Raw genomic sequence first — 20,844 nt, 5'->3', positions numbered from 1 at the left:
TCGTGTTCGAGAGAGAAGGAAAAGAAGAAAGGAAGCTTAATCGACAATGAATACTCAAATGGGGAGCGCTCTCCCTAGCGAGAAGTTGGACCGAAACAACTTTGCATCTTGGGAGTACAAGATGCAGTAGTACCTTGTCGGCCAAGGCTATTGGGGTTGCATCAAAGGAGCACAAGAAAACCGACCCGGCCCGAAAGACGCCAACTACGCAACATGGGAGCAAGCGTCAAGCCGAGTGATGTATTGCTTGGCGACATGTGTTCACGACCACATGCTCGGCTACATTCGAGAAGCCGAGATGCCGAAGGAAGTGTGGGAGAATCTACGAAAGATTTTCGCCGCCAACACGACCGCGAGAAATCTTCAACTCCGCCAAGAGTTGAACAACATCCAACAAAGGGAAATGTCCATCACAAGCTACACCTTGAAGATCAAGGAGCTTTGTGATGCACTCGGCTCGATAAGCGTCAATGTGGAGGATGACGAAATGGTGCCAATATGCCTCGGTGGCCTTGCACCACGGTTCGGCGCGATGCGGACCGCCGTACCAGCATGAGAGAATATGCCCTCCTTCTTCGATCTTCAATCCATGTTGTTGGTCGAAGAAAATCATGTTCAAACAAGGAGCAACGCCTTAGAAGGCCACATGCTCTACACGCATTCGGACGGAGGAAGAGGACGCGGTTGTGCAAGAAGAGGCTGATTTGGCCAAGGACGAGGCGGACGAGACCCGATTTACGAAAACAACTCTCAATTACGGCAACAAGATGGAGGCCATCGAGGAACCTTAGGAAGAAGGGGGAGCCACCATTCCGGTTTGAGCAAACAAACCTCAATCGAATGCGGATATTGCGGCAAATTCGACCACCTCAAAGAAGAGTGCCGAAAGAAGATGCGCAAGTCGGCTTCCACTAGTCGACAACTCACCAATTACGCCGCCGACTCTGAGTACGATGACTACGGTGGATTATTCGTAATGAGACATAGAGCGAATTCTATGTCAGCCTCTACTTCTACTAGTGCCTCCGGTTCGGAAGACGTATGGTTCGTCGATTCCGGTGCCTCGAACCATATGATGTCCCATCAAGAATGGTTCCGAGAACTTGGAGAACCAAACCGACCCGGCTATGTCGAAACCGGAGACGACACTACGCACCTGATTCGGCACATCGACAATGTTCCATTCGGAAAAGAAGGTAAGCAAACTTACATTAAAAATGTCTTGCATGTACCAACTATCACGAAGAATTTGGTCTTCGTTGGCCAAATTGTAGAGCAAGGAATGCAAGTTCGATTTAATCAAGGCGGTTGTTTCATCAAAAAAGAGGGCCAACTCATCGTGCGTGGACGAAGAGAGGGCCGAATGTTCATTCTCGACTCGCATGAGATGAAATCGGCCATGTTTGCAAAAGGCACAAAAGCTGAGTCTGACATAGAGTTATGGCACAAGCGGATTGGCCATATCAACCTTCAAAAGCTCAAGGTGATGCAATCGAAACGAGTTGTCATCAGACTCCCGACCTTCAAAGAGAAAGAGATTGAAGACGTATGTGCGGCTTGCCAATTCAGCAAGCAACATTAGCATCCATTTCCGAAGGAGAGGAATGTAAGCAATGGCGTACTCGACATAATTCGTTCCGATGTATGGGGACCGGTTCAAACAACGACATTCGGTAGATGCCGATACTACGTGACCTTTATCGACGACTTCTCTAGGTACACTTGGATCTACCCAATGCGGCAAAAGAGCGAAGTGTTCGGACACTTCCAAAAATTCAAGAGTGGAGTCGAAAAAACTACAAGTCAACACGTACGGTGCCTTCAATTGGATGGAGGCAAAGAATATTTCTCAGATGAGTTTACGACGTATCTTTGAAAAGAAGGAATTCGATGAGAATTTTCGTGTCGACATACACCACAACAGAACGGAGTAGCCGAACGCAAGAATCGGCACATCCTCGAAGTGGCACGAGCTATGCTTAACGAAAAGCACATGCCGAAATCGTATTGGGCGGAAGTAGCTAACACGGTTGTCTATCTCATGAATTGGTGTTCGACATCCGGCGTGCATGAACTCACGCTGCACGAGAAGTTTTTCGGAAAGAAGCCAAATCTATCAAATATTCGGATATTCGGCTCCATTGCGTATGTCCACATCTGTGACGAAAAACGACAAAAGCTCGACCCGAAGTCGAAGAAATGTATCCTCATAGGATACTCATTGGAGCAAAAGGGGTACAAGTGCTATTACCCCTCAACTCGAAAATCTCGAGTAAGTCGAGACGTCATTTTCGACAAGTCCGCATCTTAGTACGCACCAGACACAACTTCGACTCCGATTCCGCGCGACCCGGAATCCGCTGAACAAGAGATAGAAGATGAAGATCGCCTTACGCACATGTTCGAAGAATGCTTGATTATGACAAGGCTTAGTGGGCCACAAGAGCCTCCGAGCAATCAAAGCACATCTCGGCCGAGTTCAAAGCTGGACAAAGGCAAGGCGAAAATGCCGGAGTATTAAGACGATCACTTCAACGACAACGAATCGACTCACTCCCTCGATAGTGAGTTCGAAGGACTTGACATCCGGACAAATGGAGCGATGAAAGCTTTAGTATCCGCAAATGAGAAGCTCCGTCGATCCACCCGTGAAAAGAACCTCGTAAGCCGATTCGACTACAACGATTATATGGCGTAACATTACGCCTTTATGATGAAGGTAGCGATAGTACGGGAGCCGGAAACGTTTTCGGAAGTCGTGAAAGACCCTAGATGGGTTGAAGCGATGAATGAGGAGATGCAAGCACTCTCCAAGAATTAGACATGGGATCTCGTTCCCCACTCACCGCAGAAGAAGGCAATTGGATGTAGATGGATCTACAAGGTGAAGTATAATGTCGATGGCTCTATAAACCGCTACAAAGATTGACTCGTAGCAAAAGGATACGCACAAACACATGGAGTCGACTACGAAGAGACATTTGCTCTGGTGGCAAAGATGATGACTGTGCGGACCGTGATCGCACTCGCAGCGGTGAAAGGGTGGCACCTCCACCAAATGGACGTCAAGAACGCCTTTCTTCAAGGAGAATTAGAAGAGGAGGTGTACATGGTACAATCACCCGGCTTCGAATCGCGTACTCATCCGAAAGCCGTGCGTCGACTCAAGAAGCCACTCTACGGCCTCAAGCAAGCACCGCGTGCTTGGTGTTCGAAGATTACGTAATATCTTCATCAAATCGGCTTTCGAATGTCGAAATCTGACAACTCCCTCTACGTACGACACGACTCTAGAAGCCTAATTATCATCATCCTCTACGTGGATGATCTGGTTATTGGAGGTGAGCATTTAGTCAACATCAACAAGGTGAAGTCCCTTCTCTCCAACAAATTCGAGATGACAGACATGAAGGAGCTTCATTACTTCCTAGGCATCGAGGTAATTCGGACTCCGGCTGGCATTATGATCTCCCAACGACACTACATCCTCAACTTATTATACAAGTTCGGAATGACTCAGTGTAAATCCGTGGCCACCCCTCTCGATCGAAACCTCAAATTGGATGTTGACTCCGGCATGGAAGAGTGTGAGCCGACCCAATATCGTCAACTAATGGGAAGCCTCATCTATCTCACAATCACTCGACCCGACCTTAGCTATCGAGTCGGCCTTCTTAGCCAATTCATGCAAACTCTGCGAGATATCCATTTCGATTGTGCTAAGCGAGTGTTACGATATGTGAGCGGAACAATGGATTACAACATTCTCTACGCATCGGCCACACCCATTCGACTCGAAGGGTATACGGATGCCGATTGGGCCGGCTACAAAGCCAATCGATGATCAACCTCTAGATTTGTCTTCTCACTTGGTAGCGGAGCAATATCTTGGAGTAGCAAGAAGTAGCCGATCGTCACTCTTTCGAGTACGGAGGCCGAATATAGGGGCGTAGCCGTAGCTGCATATAAAGCCGTATGGCTCAAGAGGATTTTGAAGGATCTGGGTGTTCCCATCAAGGATCCAACTCCCATTTACTGCCACAACATGAGCAGTAAATATCTGGCTCAGAACCTGATGTTCCATGCACACACGAAGCATATCGAAGTACATTATCACTTCATTCGAGAGCGTGTTTAGGCTGGAGATGTCGATCTTCTACACATCAACACGAATCTTCAAACGATCGACATCTTCACGAAAGCCCTTGGAGCCAACAAGCTTCGACAATTCATGTTAGACCTTGGTGAAAACGTAAGTGTTTGCGGAAGCGTAAAACAGAGAACAACAGAGAGAGAGAGAGAGAGAGAGAGAGAGAGAGAGAGAGAGAGAGAGAACACAAGTTCGAAATTATATCAAGACTTCGTACGCACACTGTGCTAAGTAGCACTATTTATACAAGTCCTCTTGAGACTGACAGAAGTACCATGTACTTCAATGCTCACACGAGCATCTGACACTTACTACGAGACTATAGCTACCTAGTAGTCTATCCTATACTAGGCTTCCGATTGGACTCCCGTTTACGTATTGCACCGGCCTCCATTGCTTGCCGGTTCGGTTGCTCACCGTAATACCGATCCGTTTCGCTTACCGGCTCCGGCTTATTCAGCCGATCCGGCTCCGGTTGAGCTTGCCGCTCAACACTCCCCCTCAAGCTCAACCCGAGGTGGGGTCGTAGTGTCGACCTCTGTAGCAGTCGGTTCTCCCAACCGACTTCTCCTGGCGTCACTCCGCCTTGCTCGCGCTCCTCGTCCGGTCCGGTCCCGTTTGCCGCGACCCCTTTGGTTCTGCGCGCCTCGACCCTCTCAATCGGTATGTCTGCTCAATAGGCCCATCTCAGCACTCACGTTGTCGTGACTCTGGCGCTTGCCGATCCGTCGGTTCTCCCACGATGGCATCAACTTCCGCTGTGTCCGTGTCCCCTTGGCCTTCAGTCGATCCGACTCATCCGGATCCATCTGTTGATCCGAGTCAGCTGTCTCCGACTCGTTCCAGCTCTTGTCTGAATCGGTACACTCCGATTCGACCGCCGGCTTCAGGCCTCTCACCACATCGGACCACTTCCGTGTCTTGGCCTTCTCCGTGCTTCCCTCGGCTTCTTCAACCGGTGAACCGAAATCGAATTCTTCATTCGACTCCGCATCATGGTCAGTACCGTCGTGATGACCTCCGCATAGCATGCACTTCTCTTCTTGAGTGCACAACTCTTCTTCACAGCCGCTTGCTTCGACCTGCTCAGATGTGTCGACTTCCTTCGCCGACTCGGCTTCCTTTATCTTCTTGTCTCCTCTTCTTCCGGCTCTCCTCTTACCGACGGGTTCAACAGTTTGTTGGCCTTTGCCCATTTCGGTAGAGACTTTGCCCTTGCTTCTCCCCCTCAAGTGCGGCACGTCGAGATGCTGAATACCAAGCATGTCGGTAAAGTGCTGCAACTTGTCCGATCCGAGCGGCTTGGTGAAGATGTCGGCAACTTGCCGATCCGTATGAACATACCGTAGGTCAACTTCACCGCTCAGGACCCGCTCACGCACGAAATGGTAGTGCACCTCGATGTGCTTTGTGCGAGCATGGAACACAGGGTTCCTGGCGAGCTGCAGGCTACTCATGTTATCGCAGTAAATCGGGACCGGGGTCGGTACCTCGATCCGCAAGTCTCGCAGCAGTCGCCGAAGCCAAATGGCTTCACAAGTGGCAACGGTAGCGGCCCGGTACTCAGCCTCAGTGCTTGACAAAGCCACTGTGGGTTGCTTCTTGCTGCTCCACGCAACGGCCGTGCTACCTATGGAGAACATGTATCCGAAAGTGGAGCGGCGATCAGACGCATCGCCGGCCCAGTCAGCATCTGTGTAACCGACAAGCTCTTCGGGTATACCTCGCCGGTATAGCAGTCCCCGGTCCTTAGTGCCACTGACATACCGTAATATTCATTGTGCGCACTGAAGGTGCTCCTTGGTCGGCTTCTGCATGAACTGACTTACCATGCCGATTGGATAGCTAATGTCGGGTCGGGTGATGGTTAAGTAGATCAGGCTTCCGACAACCTGTCGGAACCGTTTATCATTGCAGGCCGGTCCGGAGTTGGGACGGAGCTTCTGGTTCCGGTCTAGGGGTGTGGAGACAGGTCGGCAATCCGTCATGTCGAACTTATACAACATATTCAGCACGTAATGTCGTTGTGAGAGCAATATGCCGTCGGGGGTCCGGATCACTTCGATCCCAAGAAAATAATGAAGGTCCCCCAGGTCCTTCATTTCGAATGCGTCCGACAACTGGGACTTGACGCGGTTGATTTCGGGAAGACCCAGTTCGGTGATGACGAAATCATCCACATACAAGAGTATACATACCGGACCGTCAGAGCCTTGCTGGATGAACAATGAAGAGTCCGACTTAGAGACAGCAAACCCCAGCTTACGCAACCGGTGCGTGATCTTCGCGTTCTAAGCTCGGGGGGCTTGCTTCAAGCCGTAAAGCGACTTCTTCAGTCGGCATACCGCCGATTTGTTCATCTCCGATTGAAATCCGGGGGGCTGAGTCATAAAGACTTCTTCTTCAAGCTCTCCTTGAAGGAAGGCGTTCTTCACATCCATCTGGTGAAGATGCCACCCCCTTGTCGCAGCAACCGCCAGTACCACACAAACCGTCGTCATCTTCGCCACAGGAGCGAAGGTCTCGTCGTAGTTGATTCCGTGGGTCTGCGCGTATCCCTTCGCCACTAACCGGGCTTTGTACCGGTTAACAGAACCGTTGGCGTTGTACTTGACCTTGTACACCCACTTGCATCCGATCGGTTTACAGTGACGGGGAGGATCAACTAGGTCCCAAGTTTCGTTGGCATCGAGTGCCCGCATTTCTTCGTCCATAGCGGCACGCCAATTTGCGTCCCTTGCCGCTTCTGCGTAGCTCTCCGGCTCACGCACTTCTGTTACCTTAGACATGTACGCATAATGATGCGCCATGTATTCATTGTACCCGTACCGCATGACGGGATCCTTCTGGCGGGTTGATCGGCGCAACGCATCGTCACCTGATTTGAGGCCCTTCTTGGCCAGTTCAGTCTTCGTTGCCGAAGATCCGCCTTTCTCCTTTCCGGAGTCGGATACGCACCGATCCGACTCATCGTTGCCGGTTTCGAATTCCGGCATCTTCCTTTTCCCCTTCTCTTTGCGCGTGAACCGTTTCCTCGGTTCCTTGCGCGGGGAGAGCACAACAGAGTCTCCACCACTTGCCGTCTCTTCATTCGATTGGTCCAACCGACTCAGTCGCTCGTTCGGTCCACTCAACCGTAACGATTCCAGACTCTCATCTCGAGTCCCAGCATCATCATCCTCTGCCAGGGTTGATTCAGGCTGATTGGCCTGATCTTCCGACATTGGGTCAGGATCGGAAGTCGGAGTCGGTATGGAGTACCAGGATGCCGATTCATCGAACTCGACATCCCGGCTAACCCGGACTTCCTTCGTCCGGGGGTTATAGCACTTATACCCCTTTTGCTCTTCAGCATAGCCGACTAGGATGCATTTTTCCGATTTTGCATCCAGCTTTCTCCGCTTCTGATCCGACACATGCACATACGTTATGCTTCCGAATATCCGAAGGTGTCTTAAGTTCGGCTTGCGCCCGAAATACAGCTCATGAGCTGACACCTTGTCACCAATGCGGTTTTGTATGTAGACGGCTGTCCGGACCGCCTCCGCCCAGTAGAACCGGGGCATGCTCTTCTCCTCCAGCATCGCCCTTGCCGCTTTGACAAGTGTCCGGTTCTTCCTTTCGGCCACACCGTTTTGCTCCGGTGTGTATCTGCAACTGAACTCTCGCCGAATTCCCTTCTGTTGCAGATAACTAGTGAATTGGCCGGAAAAATATTCCTTTCCGCCATCCGACCGAAGGCATTTGATCTTCCTCTCTGATTCCTGTTCCACCATCTTTTGGAGGCTCCGGAAACAGTCGAAGACTTCGCTCTTCCGCTCAATGAGGTAGATCCAAGTATGTCGAGTATAGTCGTCGATGAAGGAGACGAAGTATCGGCTCCCGCCAAGGCTTACACTTTGTGCCGGTCCCCACACATCCGAATGGATGAGATCGAGCTTGTTACGGCTCCGGTTCCGTTCGGTGGGGAATGGAAGCCGGTGTTGCTTCCCAAGTTGGCAGGCTTCACAAATTTCGGCTCCCTGGCCGCTGAACTTCGGCAAACCGAAGACGACTTGTTTCATTTGCAGGTCTTGAAGCCTCCGGTAGTTGACGTGGCCTATCCGCTTGTGCCACAGATCGATGTCCGACTCGACCTTCTGTCGATTCACGAATAGAGCGGTGCCAACGTCATTGGTGTTGAGGATAAACATCCTCCTGTCTCTGCGCCCTTGCGCAATGACTTCGCCCTCATCCTCAATGAAGCACCCGAGGTGCGTAAACCGCACCTGCATCCCCTAGTCGACAATCTGACCGACGGACACCAGGTTCTTCGTGATTGTCGGAACGTGTAATATGTTCATCAGTTTCCCTTTTTGTCCGACGTGGCTTAGAGGGACTTCTCCGACGTGCACGATTGGGTGAGGAGTGTCGTCTTCGGTTTCGACTACTCCTGGTTGATCCGGTTTCTCCAGAAAGGAGAACCACTCTTTGTGGCTCGTCATGTGGTTCGACGCGCCGGAATCAACATACCACACTTCCTTTGTTTTGGAAGTGGTCTTCTTCATTGAGTTTGCCTTGTGATTCATCACCAAGGCTGGCCCCTTACCGGCCTTTCCGGTTCCGGATCCTCCTGATCCGTTTGCATAGTGCGAGATTTGTCGGCCATCCTTACCGGTCTTGCCGGATCCGGATTTGTCCGAATCGGCACGCTTTCTCCAGCACTCGCTTTCCCTGTGGCCTTTTTTGCCACAGTACCAGCATTCCGTAGTGGATTTGTCTTGCCGGCCTCCGGCACCGCCTTGACTCCCCCTGCTTGTGGAAGTCCCGGAACTGCTGTCGGCACGCTCATAGTGCCTCCGTTCCTGCTCTTGCCGGCCGCCTCCATTGCGTGCCGACCCACCTCTTCCACCACGCCCACGGAGCCGATCCATTCCCGTGTACAGCATTCGGTTGTCCGGGGATGCACTGGTAGATGCACCGGCGTGGTTCTCCTCTACAAGGAGCATCGACTGTAAGTCGAAGAATGAGGGGGTATTCTCCCTTGTACACACCGCAGTCCGGAACGCTCCGAACTTGGACGCCAGGCCTCCGAGACATACCTGCACCATCTCGTCTTCCTCTACGGTAACATTGATAGAGGCGAGTGAGTCGCAAATCTCCTTTATCCGGCCCGTGTAATCTGCCACGGACATGTTCTTCTGTCGAACATTGCTCAACTCCTGTCTGAGTTGCAGCTTCCGGGCCGTGGTGCTTGTGGCGAAAACCTTTTTCAGGTTCCCCCAAGCATCCTTCGGTGTCTTGGCATCACGAATGTGGCTAAGCAGCTGATCGCCGACACTAGACGCGAAGCAGTACATCACCCTGCTTGCCGCCTGTTCCCATACCGGGAAGTCCTTGTGTGCCGAGTCTGGCGCCGCATCATTCGCTCCTTCGACATAACTCCAGTACCCGTGTCCAAGCAGGTACTGGTGCATCTTGTAAGACCAGGATGCGTAGTTGCTCCTGTCGAGCTTCTCCACCGGGAGCGACGTAGCCATGCCTCTATCCATGTCTTCTACTGTGTCTGTTTTCGACCTGTTAGGGTTTTCTTCACAAGAGTAAATGTCTGCAGTAGAGGTTCTCAACCCTCGCCCTCTGATACCATGAAAACGTAAGTGTTTGCGGAAGCGTAAAACAGAGAACAACACAGAGAGAGAGAGAGAGAGAGAGAGAGAGAGAACACAAGTTCGAAATTATATCAAGACTTCGTACGCACACTGTGCTAAGTAGCACTATTTATACAAGTCCTCTTGAGACTGACAGAAGTACCATGTACTTCAATGCTCACACGAGCATCTGACACTTACTACGAGACTATAGCTACCTGGTAGTCTATCCTATACTAGGCTTCCGATTGGACTCCCGTTTACGGATTGCACCGGCCTCCACTGCTTGCCGGTTCGGTTGCTCACCGTAATACCGATCCGTTTCGCTTACCGGCTCCGGCTTATTCAGCCGATCCGGCTCCGGTTGAGCTTGCCGCTCAACACTTGGATTGACGATCCCTGACTTGCCAAGCTTGAAGGGGAGTACAAGTGAGAACCGGATATCGTCCGAACCGGGTACGAGCCAAAGCAGACGCCGGAGATTGTCCGAACCGGATACCAACCGAAGTGGACATCAATAGAAAGGAACCAACCCGACTTGAGCTTGAGGGGGCGTGTTGAGAATTAAGCTCAACATAACACATCGTGTGAACACACCTTTTGAGAATCTATGTGAAAAGAGAGATGATGATAGAAAAGAGAGAGAAGGAAGATATAGAAACCCAAATCTACAAAGATATATTAATAAGGAGTGATGATCATAGAAACAAGAGAAAGAAGATACATAAACTCAAGCCTACAAAGATGAATTGATCACTAGAAAAAACACACTACATGAATAGGCAAGAAAAAACACCACAAGAAAAAAAACTCCCCTCACCACCTCACTCTTCTTGCTTTATATGAAGTTTTCCTCTAGTAGATAAGTTTCGCTTGCTTTCTTTTCCACGCTTTTTTTACAGCTTTTCCATCTCCTATTCTTAGCTATGACACAACGATCTTCTAATCGTCATATCTCCCTCATCCATGCTCCAAATTTAGAGTTTTAAAAAGCTACGGATAGCTCTCTTCACAAACTTTCCAACCCATATTTACACATTATATTTGGCTTCCAAACGAATGAGTTATGAGCGTTCGTTGTAGACTGCATTTTGGTGCCCGCTTTTTTCTTCTTTTACTTTTCTCCACGTGACTTGCTTTTTGTTTGACTTATCCTCAAGACCTTAGCTCGTGATCTTGCCCTCCGGATGTGAACGCACCATACCTTATATTCTTGTAGACTTCAATACCTTGAATTCTAAAAACACTTTCACACTATGATTACTCAAAGGTCAAGAGTCACACCACTACTCTCTTCACATTAACTATGTGTCATAGAATCATATTCTATGACACATAACTAATGAGTTACATATTCCCCATGATTATGAGTCTTCACATTCCCCAAGAGAGAGAGTGGTTGTTGTAGTTAGTTAATGAAGAGAGAGGGTGACTATGTATAAAGCACCCTCCTCACACTTCATACTAAGTCGGTTGTGACTCCTTGTTATGCTACATTTTGTATATCTTATTCTACTTGTGAAATATACACCTTCTTGAGTATTCTCTTTTCCTCTCATTTATCTATCTTGAGTTCTCTTTTCTCCCCTCTCTTTTCCTCTCATACATATATGCACATAACACACATCTATTCCGCTGCACAAGAATCATCATCGATTCTTTACAAAGATCAATAATGGGGAACCCTTTTTATAGAATACACAAGTGTGAGAGCAAGAACTCTGCCTTTTCCCCTGTAAATAAATATATATTTTTCCCCATAAAATTAACATTTCTAAGATATAGAGGAATTCAAAAGTAGACTATGCAATCCAACCATTCTTGCACCGCCATACTACCTTGGTTGGTGGTTGTGACATATAGTGCGGCAATTCCCAATAACTCCTTAAGTTCACTTACATCTATTGTCTCCTATCTCTATCCATGTTAATGTGCTTAGTTACTAACCTTATGCCATATTTCAAATATGGGATATTGCTTCCTTTGAAATGATACATAGGGGTTCCAAACCTTGTGGGTCACAATTTACTATTTCATCAAACAATGTCCAAATTTTGAAGGACTTTTGAACCAACAAATGGCCACATCATGAGCAATTTCAAGGATGTGAAGTAGTATGATGCTATGAATACTCTCGCAATACTAAGAGTTTCAAGTCATCAGCCTTGTAGGAAAGAAATCCAAATTGACTCATGTTCAGATAATGAAACTGGCTCTAATTTTCCATAACAAGGCATTTCAAATATTTTGACTAGCACCATTGTCCTCAAGAAAGTCAAAAACCCACAACATAACTAATCCCAATGTTGTGAACTAGTCCTAATGATGGAAACTAATATGAATGCCATCATGAACTAAGGGGTTCACAATAGTTTTTATCCAATGACATGCATACATTTGGGGACTCCAAAGGAGTTTTGGTGAATAAAACACCTAGCTTGTGATTATATCCAGACTAGGCTCAATTCTATGGGTAGTCTCATAGTAAGGGGATTAACATCCTTCTAGGTCATGATTATGTCTAATCCATTTGCATTGAAGCAACTAGGAAAAGCTAGGGGATTCTTGAGCCTAATGTACAACCACATGATGAGTAGTTTGAAGGATGTGTGAACAAGTCCCCTAAAGCGGGGGTTCCAAACTTTTTAGAATCGCATAAACGTGTTAGCTAATGACATCAAAGTGCTAGGGGAGTGTTGATATGATGAATGCCCAACCCAAGGTCATGACAAAAAGCTCTATAATATTCTTCTCAATCTTTCGGAGTTACAACTTACTTTTCACTCGATGACATCCAAGAGGTTAGGTTGGTTTCAGGCTTCTTCGAATGCATAGATCATCACTAGAGAAGAACGCATGAAACTTTCACGTTTGTTTTTTTCGATCTAGCAACAGGTGGAGTCTAGATGAGCCCTCCCCCAAAGCCCAAGGTCGTCACTCAACGACATCCAAAGAGGTTGGGTTGATTTTCGAGCATCTTCGAATGCATATAGGTCATCGACCTAGAGACGAACGCGTGAAACTTTTTGCGTTTGCTTTTTCTTGGATCTGGTGGGAGTCGAGGCAGACAACGACAAACAGGGTGGTCGGCAAGCAAGGTTTCAGAGTGGTCGGCCGGGCTGGATGGCACGTTGTCCCAACAGGCAGGGAAAGGGTGAGGTTTCGAGCTGGAGATCCGAACTGTCTCCGAATGACTTAACAAAAATGAGTGTGGTACTACTACTATGAATTACAATGGTAAAGGGAAAAAAACTCAGGGGCATTTTCATGGGAATTAATGAAAACCCAGGGGTATGCTTCAAGTTAAGATCATGGCACCATCACACACAAGGGACATGGTGTTTCCAAAGAAAACCCTGAGAAAACCCCTCCCACCAAACCCTAGCAGGTAAAAACCAACAAACAGACGAAGGTGAAGGAGGCGGCATGGGAAGGAGCAGTGTGCTGAACGATGCCCTCAGGTCCATGTTCAATGCAGAGAGACGATGCAAGAGACAGGTTGTGCTTCAGCCCACTTCTAATCTCCTCCAACAATTCCTCGCTGTCATGCAGAAACATGGTATTTAATCTCTTCTCTCATCGTTTTATCTCTCTCTCTCTCTCTCTCTCATTTTATTTCCTTTCCGTCTTTTTGTTCTGTCAAAATTGTCCTTTGTCTTTCTCTATACTTCATTGATCATGAAGCACTTCATCATTCGCTTATTGTTTTTAGTTGTTTTATGCCTCGATTTATTTTAATTGTTCTTTTTTCGTTCGCTATGATACTGGTATTTTCCCATTTATTACGTAAATCTGGTTTTCTAGGTCTTTTATACACCATTTCTTGTGAAGAAATCCATGATGCCGTCATTATCTCTGTTTTTAACCTTTTCATTCATTTGTCTTAACATGTTGAAAGACATTTGCCCACGTTTACTAAAATATTGAGTGAATTGTGGACTTTCTGATTGCCAACATATACAGCATCTGATGAAAATGTGCAAGATCTGAATGAACTATGGTGATCCTGATAAAAGATGCATAGAATATGTAAAATTTCCTCTTAGCCCATACAAAATTAAGGTACATTCTAATAATTTCTTATTGCTTTATGATTTCCTTAATCTTTGGTGTGTTAAGGAATAAGATATCTTCATTCACAAACTGTCATAGAAAATGTAATAATTTTTTTTGAATGCCTAAAAATCTGTAGTGTTTCACATAATGCCCTATTATTTCAGTATGAAAACGAAAATTCAGCTCAGATTTACATTTCCCTTGCAGTTCGTAAATTTTCCACCAAAAGTTTCTTCTTTTGTATCTTATCAAGAATTTTGATGTGATTCTTGCATGAAAAGGACACTTGACTGATTTTTAAAGAACAATTTTTTATTATTGAAAACACACACTGTGTCTAGCTCATTTTTTTATATTGGATTCATCAGGTTTTGTTGGTGAAATTAGAAGAGAAGAAGAAGGAAGAGTGGGAAGATTACATGTGGAACTCCATGGAAGGTTAAACAAGGTTGGGGCTTGCACACCTCGATATGAAGTTGGGGTGTCAAAAATTAAGTGGTGGACTGATCGGCTTCTACCTATGAAACAAGTGAGATCCCTGGTTTTTTTGTAAACTTAAATCTTGTTGCAAATATAGTTGATTGTTCCTGAAAATTATTTATTGTTCTTCTCATTAGACCATTGGTTTTGTAAGAAACAAGGTCATTTCTTTGCCAAACTAGGTGTGCACTACCCTCATCTATAGAAGAAAGAAATTTGATCCTCTGTGGAAAGGGATATACATTGATTATTCATGAAAATGCAGATTCATCCATTAATGGATAGATTATCAACAACATCAATAGAGTTTTGATTAATTGGATTCTCCCACATCCAAGATATAGGAAAACTTCAATAAAAACTAGAGTGTTAGACTAATGATGTAAATAGTTGCATGTAGAGGCTAAATTCCACGTCATTATTCAAAGAATATAATGTGTCATTCATCCAGCCTTGTAATTATCCACAAATTAATTGAGTGTACAATCATAATCTGATCATAAGAGGCCATATGATTGTAATAAAGTGTTCTATGAGATCCGCAATAATTACTCTCCTGATTTCATCTAATATGAATATTGTATACATAACAGAACGAAAAGCTCATAGGGCTAAATATTGAAACTTAAACTAGAAACTGCAAAGTACTGAAGTTTATAGTCTTTGAATTTCTTCGAAGTCATGAAAGATCACAGGGTTAAGATTGAAAATTTCTGCTTTGGATTTCTTTGAGGTCAATTTTCTAAAATATATCAAGTATGGACCGATTTTTAAAGCTCGAAGCAAATCCTTGAATATGTATATATATTATGTGCCTTCATTATGTTCATGTATTGATTCATTATTTATGCGTCTATTTATTTTGTGAAACTGATCCATATTTTATGGAATGAAACCTCTAAACCAAGCACCGTTACTTGTGACGCCATGAATCCTGAAGCCATGTAAAGGATGTATCCTGTAATCTAGAACCCACAGAACATTTCAGAGTACATTTCTCTCCTTTCATGCGAAAAACCGATTCTTTAATAAATTGATGGTTTCATGAGCTAGACCATCCTATTTGGCAGAAAAAGAGTGGTAATTAAAGCAAAGGGGTAAGGGAGGAAGGAGGAGGGAGGAAGGAGGGAGGAGGGAGGAGAAAAATGCAGGTTATGATGGAAAAAGATGGCCATAAAGAAAGAGATAAAAGATTGAGAAGATCCTTTGCATGTAGGGTTTCCTGCCAAAAGAAAAAAGAATGGTCTTTCTACTGTAAAATGTAACAGTGTGAACTCCCTCATCACGTACTCCAAATGATTGCCAGTACATACACCAGTGATAACATGGAGGTGAAGAGAGAGGAAAGAAAGACAGAAACGAATACTGTTTAATATCTATTAAAGGCCAAAATTTCCTGTGAGTCAAATGTGTATGCCCGCCTGCTATCGGGAACAGTACCAATAAAAATGACACTCTCAAGAATGATAGCTATCTTGAGATGCTTATTGATAGGAAACGTATTTTTCTTCCAAGTCTTTCATCTTATTATGTTAAAGACTAATAAGAAATGTGGAAATAATGGGATTTTTTGAGGATGTTATAATATCATCTCATCAGAGCCCATCCAAGTCTTTCACCTTAATGTTTCAGAGCACTCGTCTCTTTATCTCAAAGCCCCAAACAAGAAATTTGTGGATTTTATCATTGGACTTTGACAATTGTTTCCTAAGTGGGATCATAATATGCAGAGATATACAAACTTCCATATATTTCAGTGTCAAGCATACGAATAATTCGGTTTCTCGAATTGGCTTTTCAAGCATTTATCATCAAATTGAAAATCAGCTGCTCAAAAGTATATTTGAGTTGGTAACAGGAAAGAAAACAGGAATTTACTAGATATGAGCTTTATCCTATCCTCTGTTGTTGGGAAGTTGTATGTACATATTCTAGCTAAAACCATGTTAGTTTCCATTGGAGTGATTCAAACTAGTAGTTTCTTTTTTTTAATGATAATGATGTACATGTATTAAGGAGTAGCTCCAGTAATCTAGATAATGAATAACTTTGCGACCTTTTCTTGATAATGGTGTTTATTTTTATTAGCTTTTTCTGCATTACCTATTCACTTTTGTTTTAATCATTTGGGTTTTTTTCATTTCTTTTCTTTTCTCAATGTATAACTGTGTGCTCAAAATGCATTTGAAATTTGAGAATTATTTACACATATAAATATATATTGTGCTGCAGTTTGGTTATGTGGTAGTTACCACATCACAAGGCATAATGGACCATGAAGAAGCTCAGAAGAAACGTGTCGGAGGTCAACTTTTAGGTTTCTTTTACTGAAGAAATTGGGCAATAAATTAGATGATTTGTTTTCCTATGATAAAAACTAGCTCTCTCTTCACTTCACTTGAATGCAGTTTGTGGAAAACTGACATAATTATACAGCAACAAAATATAATGACGAAGCAATGTACTACATCTTTGCAAAGCACTGTAATAACATTCTCAGTGTTTTGAAAGGGGATGTTAGTTTTAACTAGACCTTCCTTATATGCTAATGGTTATGGTATATATTTGGTCTTTCTTTTATATGCTTTGGGCACACAATGTGGGATGTCATTGTAGAGAGGCATGCCATGATGAAAGCATATGGGTAATCAAAAGGTGGTCATTTTTATAAGTATCTAAGTTCAGTGGATAGTGAGTTGCCATTTTCACATGGCTGTAAATATGGTTATGTATAATTACTGTATATCTATTTGTGGCATAGTAGCTCTTTACAGTAGCTTCTTTTTATAGAAACTATATTTGGAGTTCAAACCTTCCTTTAATTTATAGAGATGAGTGGCATTTCTAAACATGAATATGAACAATGATTTGGCAAAGACCCCTTTGCTTGAAAAGAGTCTGTAAATCTTTGGGCTTGTTGGAACAAAGAGAAGCCCGTAGTACTGGTGATCATTTCTTGCTTGTTCACATGTATCTATATGTAGGGTTTCAATAAAAGCATTGCCCACCTGCTATCTTTTTATGCTTGTGCATGCATTATTGATGGAAGTTTTGTATTTGTCAAATTTTTTTGTAGTGAGCACAAGAGTTTCTACTGCAAGTGGAATACCCCCAAAAATCATCCCAACTTCAATTTGGAGTAGAAGAGATAATTACAATAATATAATTAGTTCATAAGGTGTAAATAATAATAAGATGATATTATGAGACCTAGAAAATATAATTTAGGTACATTTTTCCTTCAATGTGACATCTCAATTGGGTCTTGTTTTTTGATGGGGTGCTCCTAATTGAGTGAAGCACCTATGCCAAGAAGTGTAACCACTTATCTATTGTTGTCTTATTGAAGTTTAAACTTCTAAACCATCTTATCTACAACTGTTGGATCTATTAAGCATTTATGCCTATTTGTTGTTGGGGAGGGGAGTTGTAAGGTTGGCGATTGACCATAATTAAGTCCCATGAAATTAAGACTATCGATCATGACACACTCCTAGTCAACAAGCGTAATGAATTTCAAGTCAAATTTTTTTGGTGCTTCTAACTTGATCACGAATAAAGGTTGTGCCATGTGCTCTTGCATGTGTTGCTTCCTAGAACACAATGCCTAAGAGAGATTAGTTCTTGTTTGCGATGCTCGAAACCCCCCAATTTTCGCTTCTTTAAATTTCTATTCACCGTAATTCAAGAGATGAGTGTTTGAGCACCACAACAAGCCAATATAATGTGACCCTACCCAATGTTTCTTGAATCTTTGAGAAGCCCAAATCACATTGTGGTAATATTTGTTATATTTACTAGGGACTTATGTGGCAAAAGCTATTGTGATGGAGGTGACTTCTGTCCTGCATGTTGTTCAACTCCTTTGTTGATTCTCTATTTTCTATGTTGTTTTATCTTTGATGTGTAGTTGTTTATATATAGTATTATTCATTGATATAGCTTTTTTATTGCATGTGTTTTGTTCTTGATGGCATAGTTCAAGAACTAGTTCATATGCATCAATGTAGTGCATCTACATAACTTGTGCATGGAAGAGCTCTACCACATTCAATATTCTGAAGATCAAAGCAAGAAGAAGAGAAGAAGAAATTGCAATCAACAAGATGCAAATGAAAAGCTCTCTCCCTATGAGAAGGTTGTTAGAATGAACTTCACAATTTGAAAGTACAAAATGAGACAATTCCTAGTTGGAAGGGATATTGAGTGACATCGATGACAACTTGGAGGTCATATCAAATCCAAGGAGCACAGATTACGTTGAATTTCAATAAGGAACAAGCTATGTGGTGTACTTCCTAGAATTATGAATGCATGATCACACTTGGCTATGTACAAAAGTGACGATATTGAAGGAAGCATGGTGAAATCTATGTGGAAAATTGCTTTGTTGGAGTTATTGAAGATAATATTCGACTTGGTTTATGCTTGGCTTTCTCTTTTTCAGAAATGTGCAAGTGAAAAACAACCCTCCCAAGAGTTTAGTCCAATATCCATTTATTCGACGTATACTCTCATCTCTACATGAATTTTGAGTCTAATTACTCAAGGAAATAAATAATTTACATAGTAAACATTTAGTAAAATTAAAATAAGAAGTAAATGGCCTAGTGGTTAGTGTTGTTGTTTATATACAAGGGGTACAAAGTTTGGCATTTTGGGAGGTTAATCTTTTGAGGATTTGCACATTTAAGGAATAATTTTTCATTAATTTTCACTTCTTCTCTACCCTTGCTTTGAGTTCCTGGTTTTTTTGGTCTTTGTCTCCAGCACTGAGGGCGTTGCATATCAGTGTCTTTGGAGAAAAAGGTTTGGTTCATTTGCACATCGTTTGTAGGAGGAAGTGTCTTGAAAACACTATTCCAACAAGAGGAGTCATTATTATCGATAGTAGTTGAGGTCTTGGCAACACTAGCAAACTCGGATCTACACTAGAAGCTTGATTGCGCCTTGTCATTTCTCTTGTTATTAATCTTGTAAAAACCATTGTAATCTTGGTAATATTTGGTTAACCCTTTTGTAAAAAGACTCATCCTTGTCTAAACAAGTGATTTTGGGTCCTAAATCTTGTTTTATTAGTGTTAAGTGTTTGACGCCCCAATATCGTGTGGTTAACACTAATGGAGTGTTAACCACCCCTATCATTGTTGTGTGTGAGAGAGTGAGAATGTGACGTGGTGGTAAGAAGAATGAACCTTCGCTTACCAACCTTTGCATTGTGAGCCTTCACCTCCTCTATTTCTTTCTCCTTCTAAAGACATGATGAATTCCATAAAATCTAATTAACTTTTGAACATTTGCAACAAACACTTTCCATGCTTAATAGCCAACAAACTGAACACAATAAATAAATACATCAAGCAAGTGACACATATAGGCATTGAAGACCTCATGATCCAAAAACGATGAACTAAAAATCAACGACAATTTTCCTAGAGCTAATTGAATGGTCCATGAATCCAAATTTAATGGAAAATTATCCGATATAATCTGAAAATATCCTAAATTTTCTGGTAAAAACGCTTTAGAATATATTCAATCCAACCTATTGTAAGCATCTTGATATTGAATCAATTGAAAGGTATAATCATGTTCCTCTCCCTTAATCAATTTTCATGTATTTCTCAAATTGATCCCACTCTTGACTCAATAATTTGGTCTCTTATATATATCATGGTACTCCACTAGTGGCCTTAGAGGAACAATATGAACTACACTTCTTTCATAAAAAACATGCAATTTATTGAGTAAATTTTCTTTATACTCTTGCAATACCAAAACAACCTCACAAAACTCACAAGAATGCAATCATCTTGTTACCCAATGTAACGATGGTTTAACCCTCGTAAGAAAGGGTATTTTCTCCATGAAAACAATAAGACCCCTCTATCAAAGAAATCAAGAAAAGATCCCAAAATATCCTTACTATCCATTTCTACCTTTGCACCTTTAATATTGACAAACTCATCATGTCTTTTATACAAATCTTCATTAAATAGTTTGGCTGAGTTGGCTAAGGTGTTGGATTTAGGCTCCAATCCAAAAGGGCGTGGGGTCAAATCCCACAATTGTCATTAATTTGCAATCGGTTGAAACAAGTGATTGTTGCAAGAGAGGTTATAAATCCATGGCCAATGTATGTAAGAAACCTGGTTGTTTTATTATTTGTAAGGAATTACCCTTTATTAGGTAGGAATGTCTAGTTGTTTTATTATTTATAAGGAATTGCCCTTTATTAGGTAGGAATGTCTAGTTGTTTTATTATTGATAAGGAATTGCCCTTTATTAGGTAGGAATGTCTAGTTGTTTTATTATTGATAAGGAATTACCCTTTATAATGTAGGAATGTCTAATGACTAATCCCATATTATTTGTAAGGAATTACCCTTTATTAGGTAGGAATGTCTAGTTGTTTTATTATTTATAAGGAATTACCCTTTATTAGGTAGGAATGTCTAATGACTAAGCCCATATTATTTGCAAGGAATTACCCTTTATTAGGTAGGAATGTCTAGTTGTTTTATTATTTAT

The 20,844-nt window shown here is 43.3% G+C and overlaps 1 protein-coding gene across 1 annotated transcript; it reads left to right on the top strand.

Moving 5' to 3' along the window:
* Positions 1-13,112: 13,112 nt before the first annotated feature.
* Positions 13,113-16,843, top strand: LOC147852980 (small ribosomal subunit protein uS8-like). Its single transcript, XM_087333555.1, has 3 exons — positions 13,113-13,336; positions 14,202-14,362; positions 16,546-16,843. Exons 1-3 carry the CDS (start codon positions 13,204-13,206, stop codon positions 16,642-16,644), a joined length of 393 nt encoding a protein of 130 aa, XP_087189681.1. The 5' UTR covers positions 13,113-13,203; the 3' UTR covers positions 16,645-16,843.
* Positions 16,844-20,844: the final 4,001 nt, after the last annotated feature.

This window comes from Azolla caroliniana, unplaced genomic scaffold (genome assembly GCF_043228905.1).
Source record: "Azolla caroliniana isolate FFs.n. ecotype wild unplaced genomic scaffold, voAzoCaro1.0.p SCAF_17, whole genome shotgun sequence".
Classification (NCBI taxonomy): Eukaryota; Viridiplantae; Streptophyta; class Polypodiopsida; order Salviniales; family Salviniaceae; genus Azolla; species Azolla caroliniana.
Note: the sequence above shows the minus strand (reverse complement) of the source record. Positions and strands in the feature narration are given on the sequence as shown.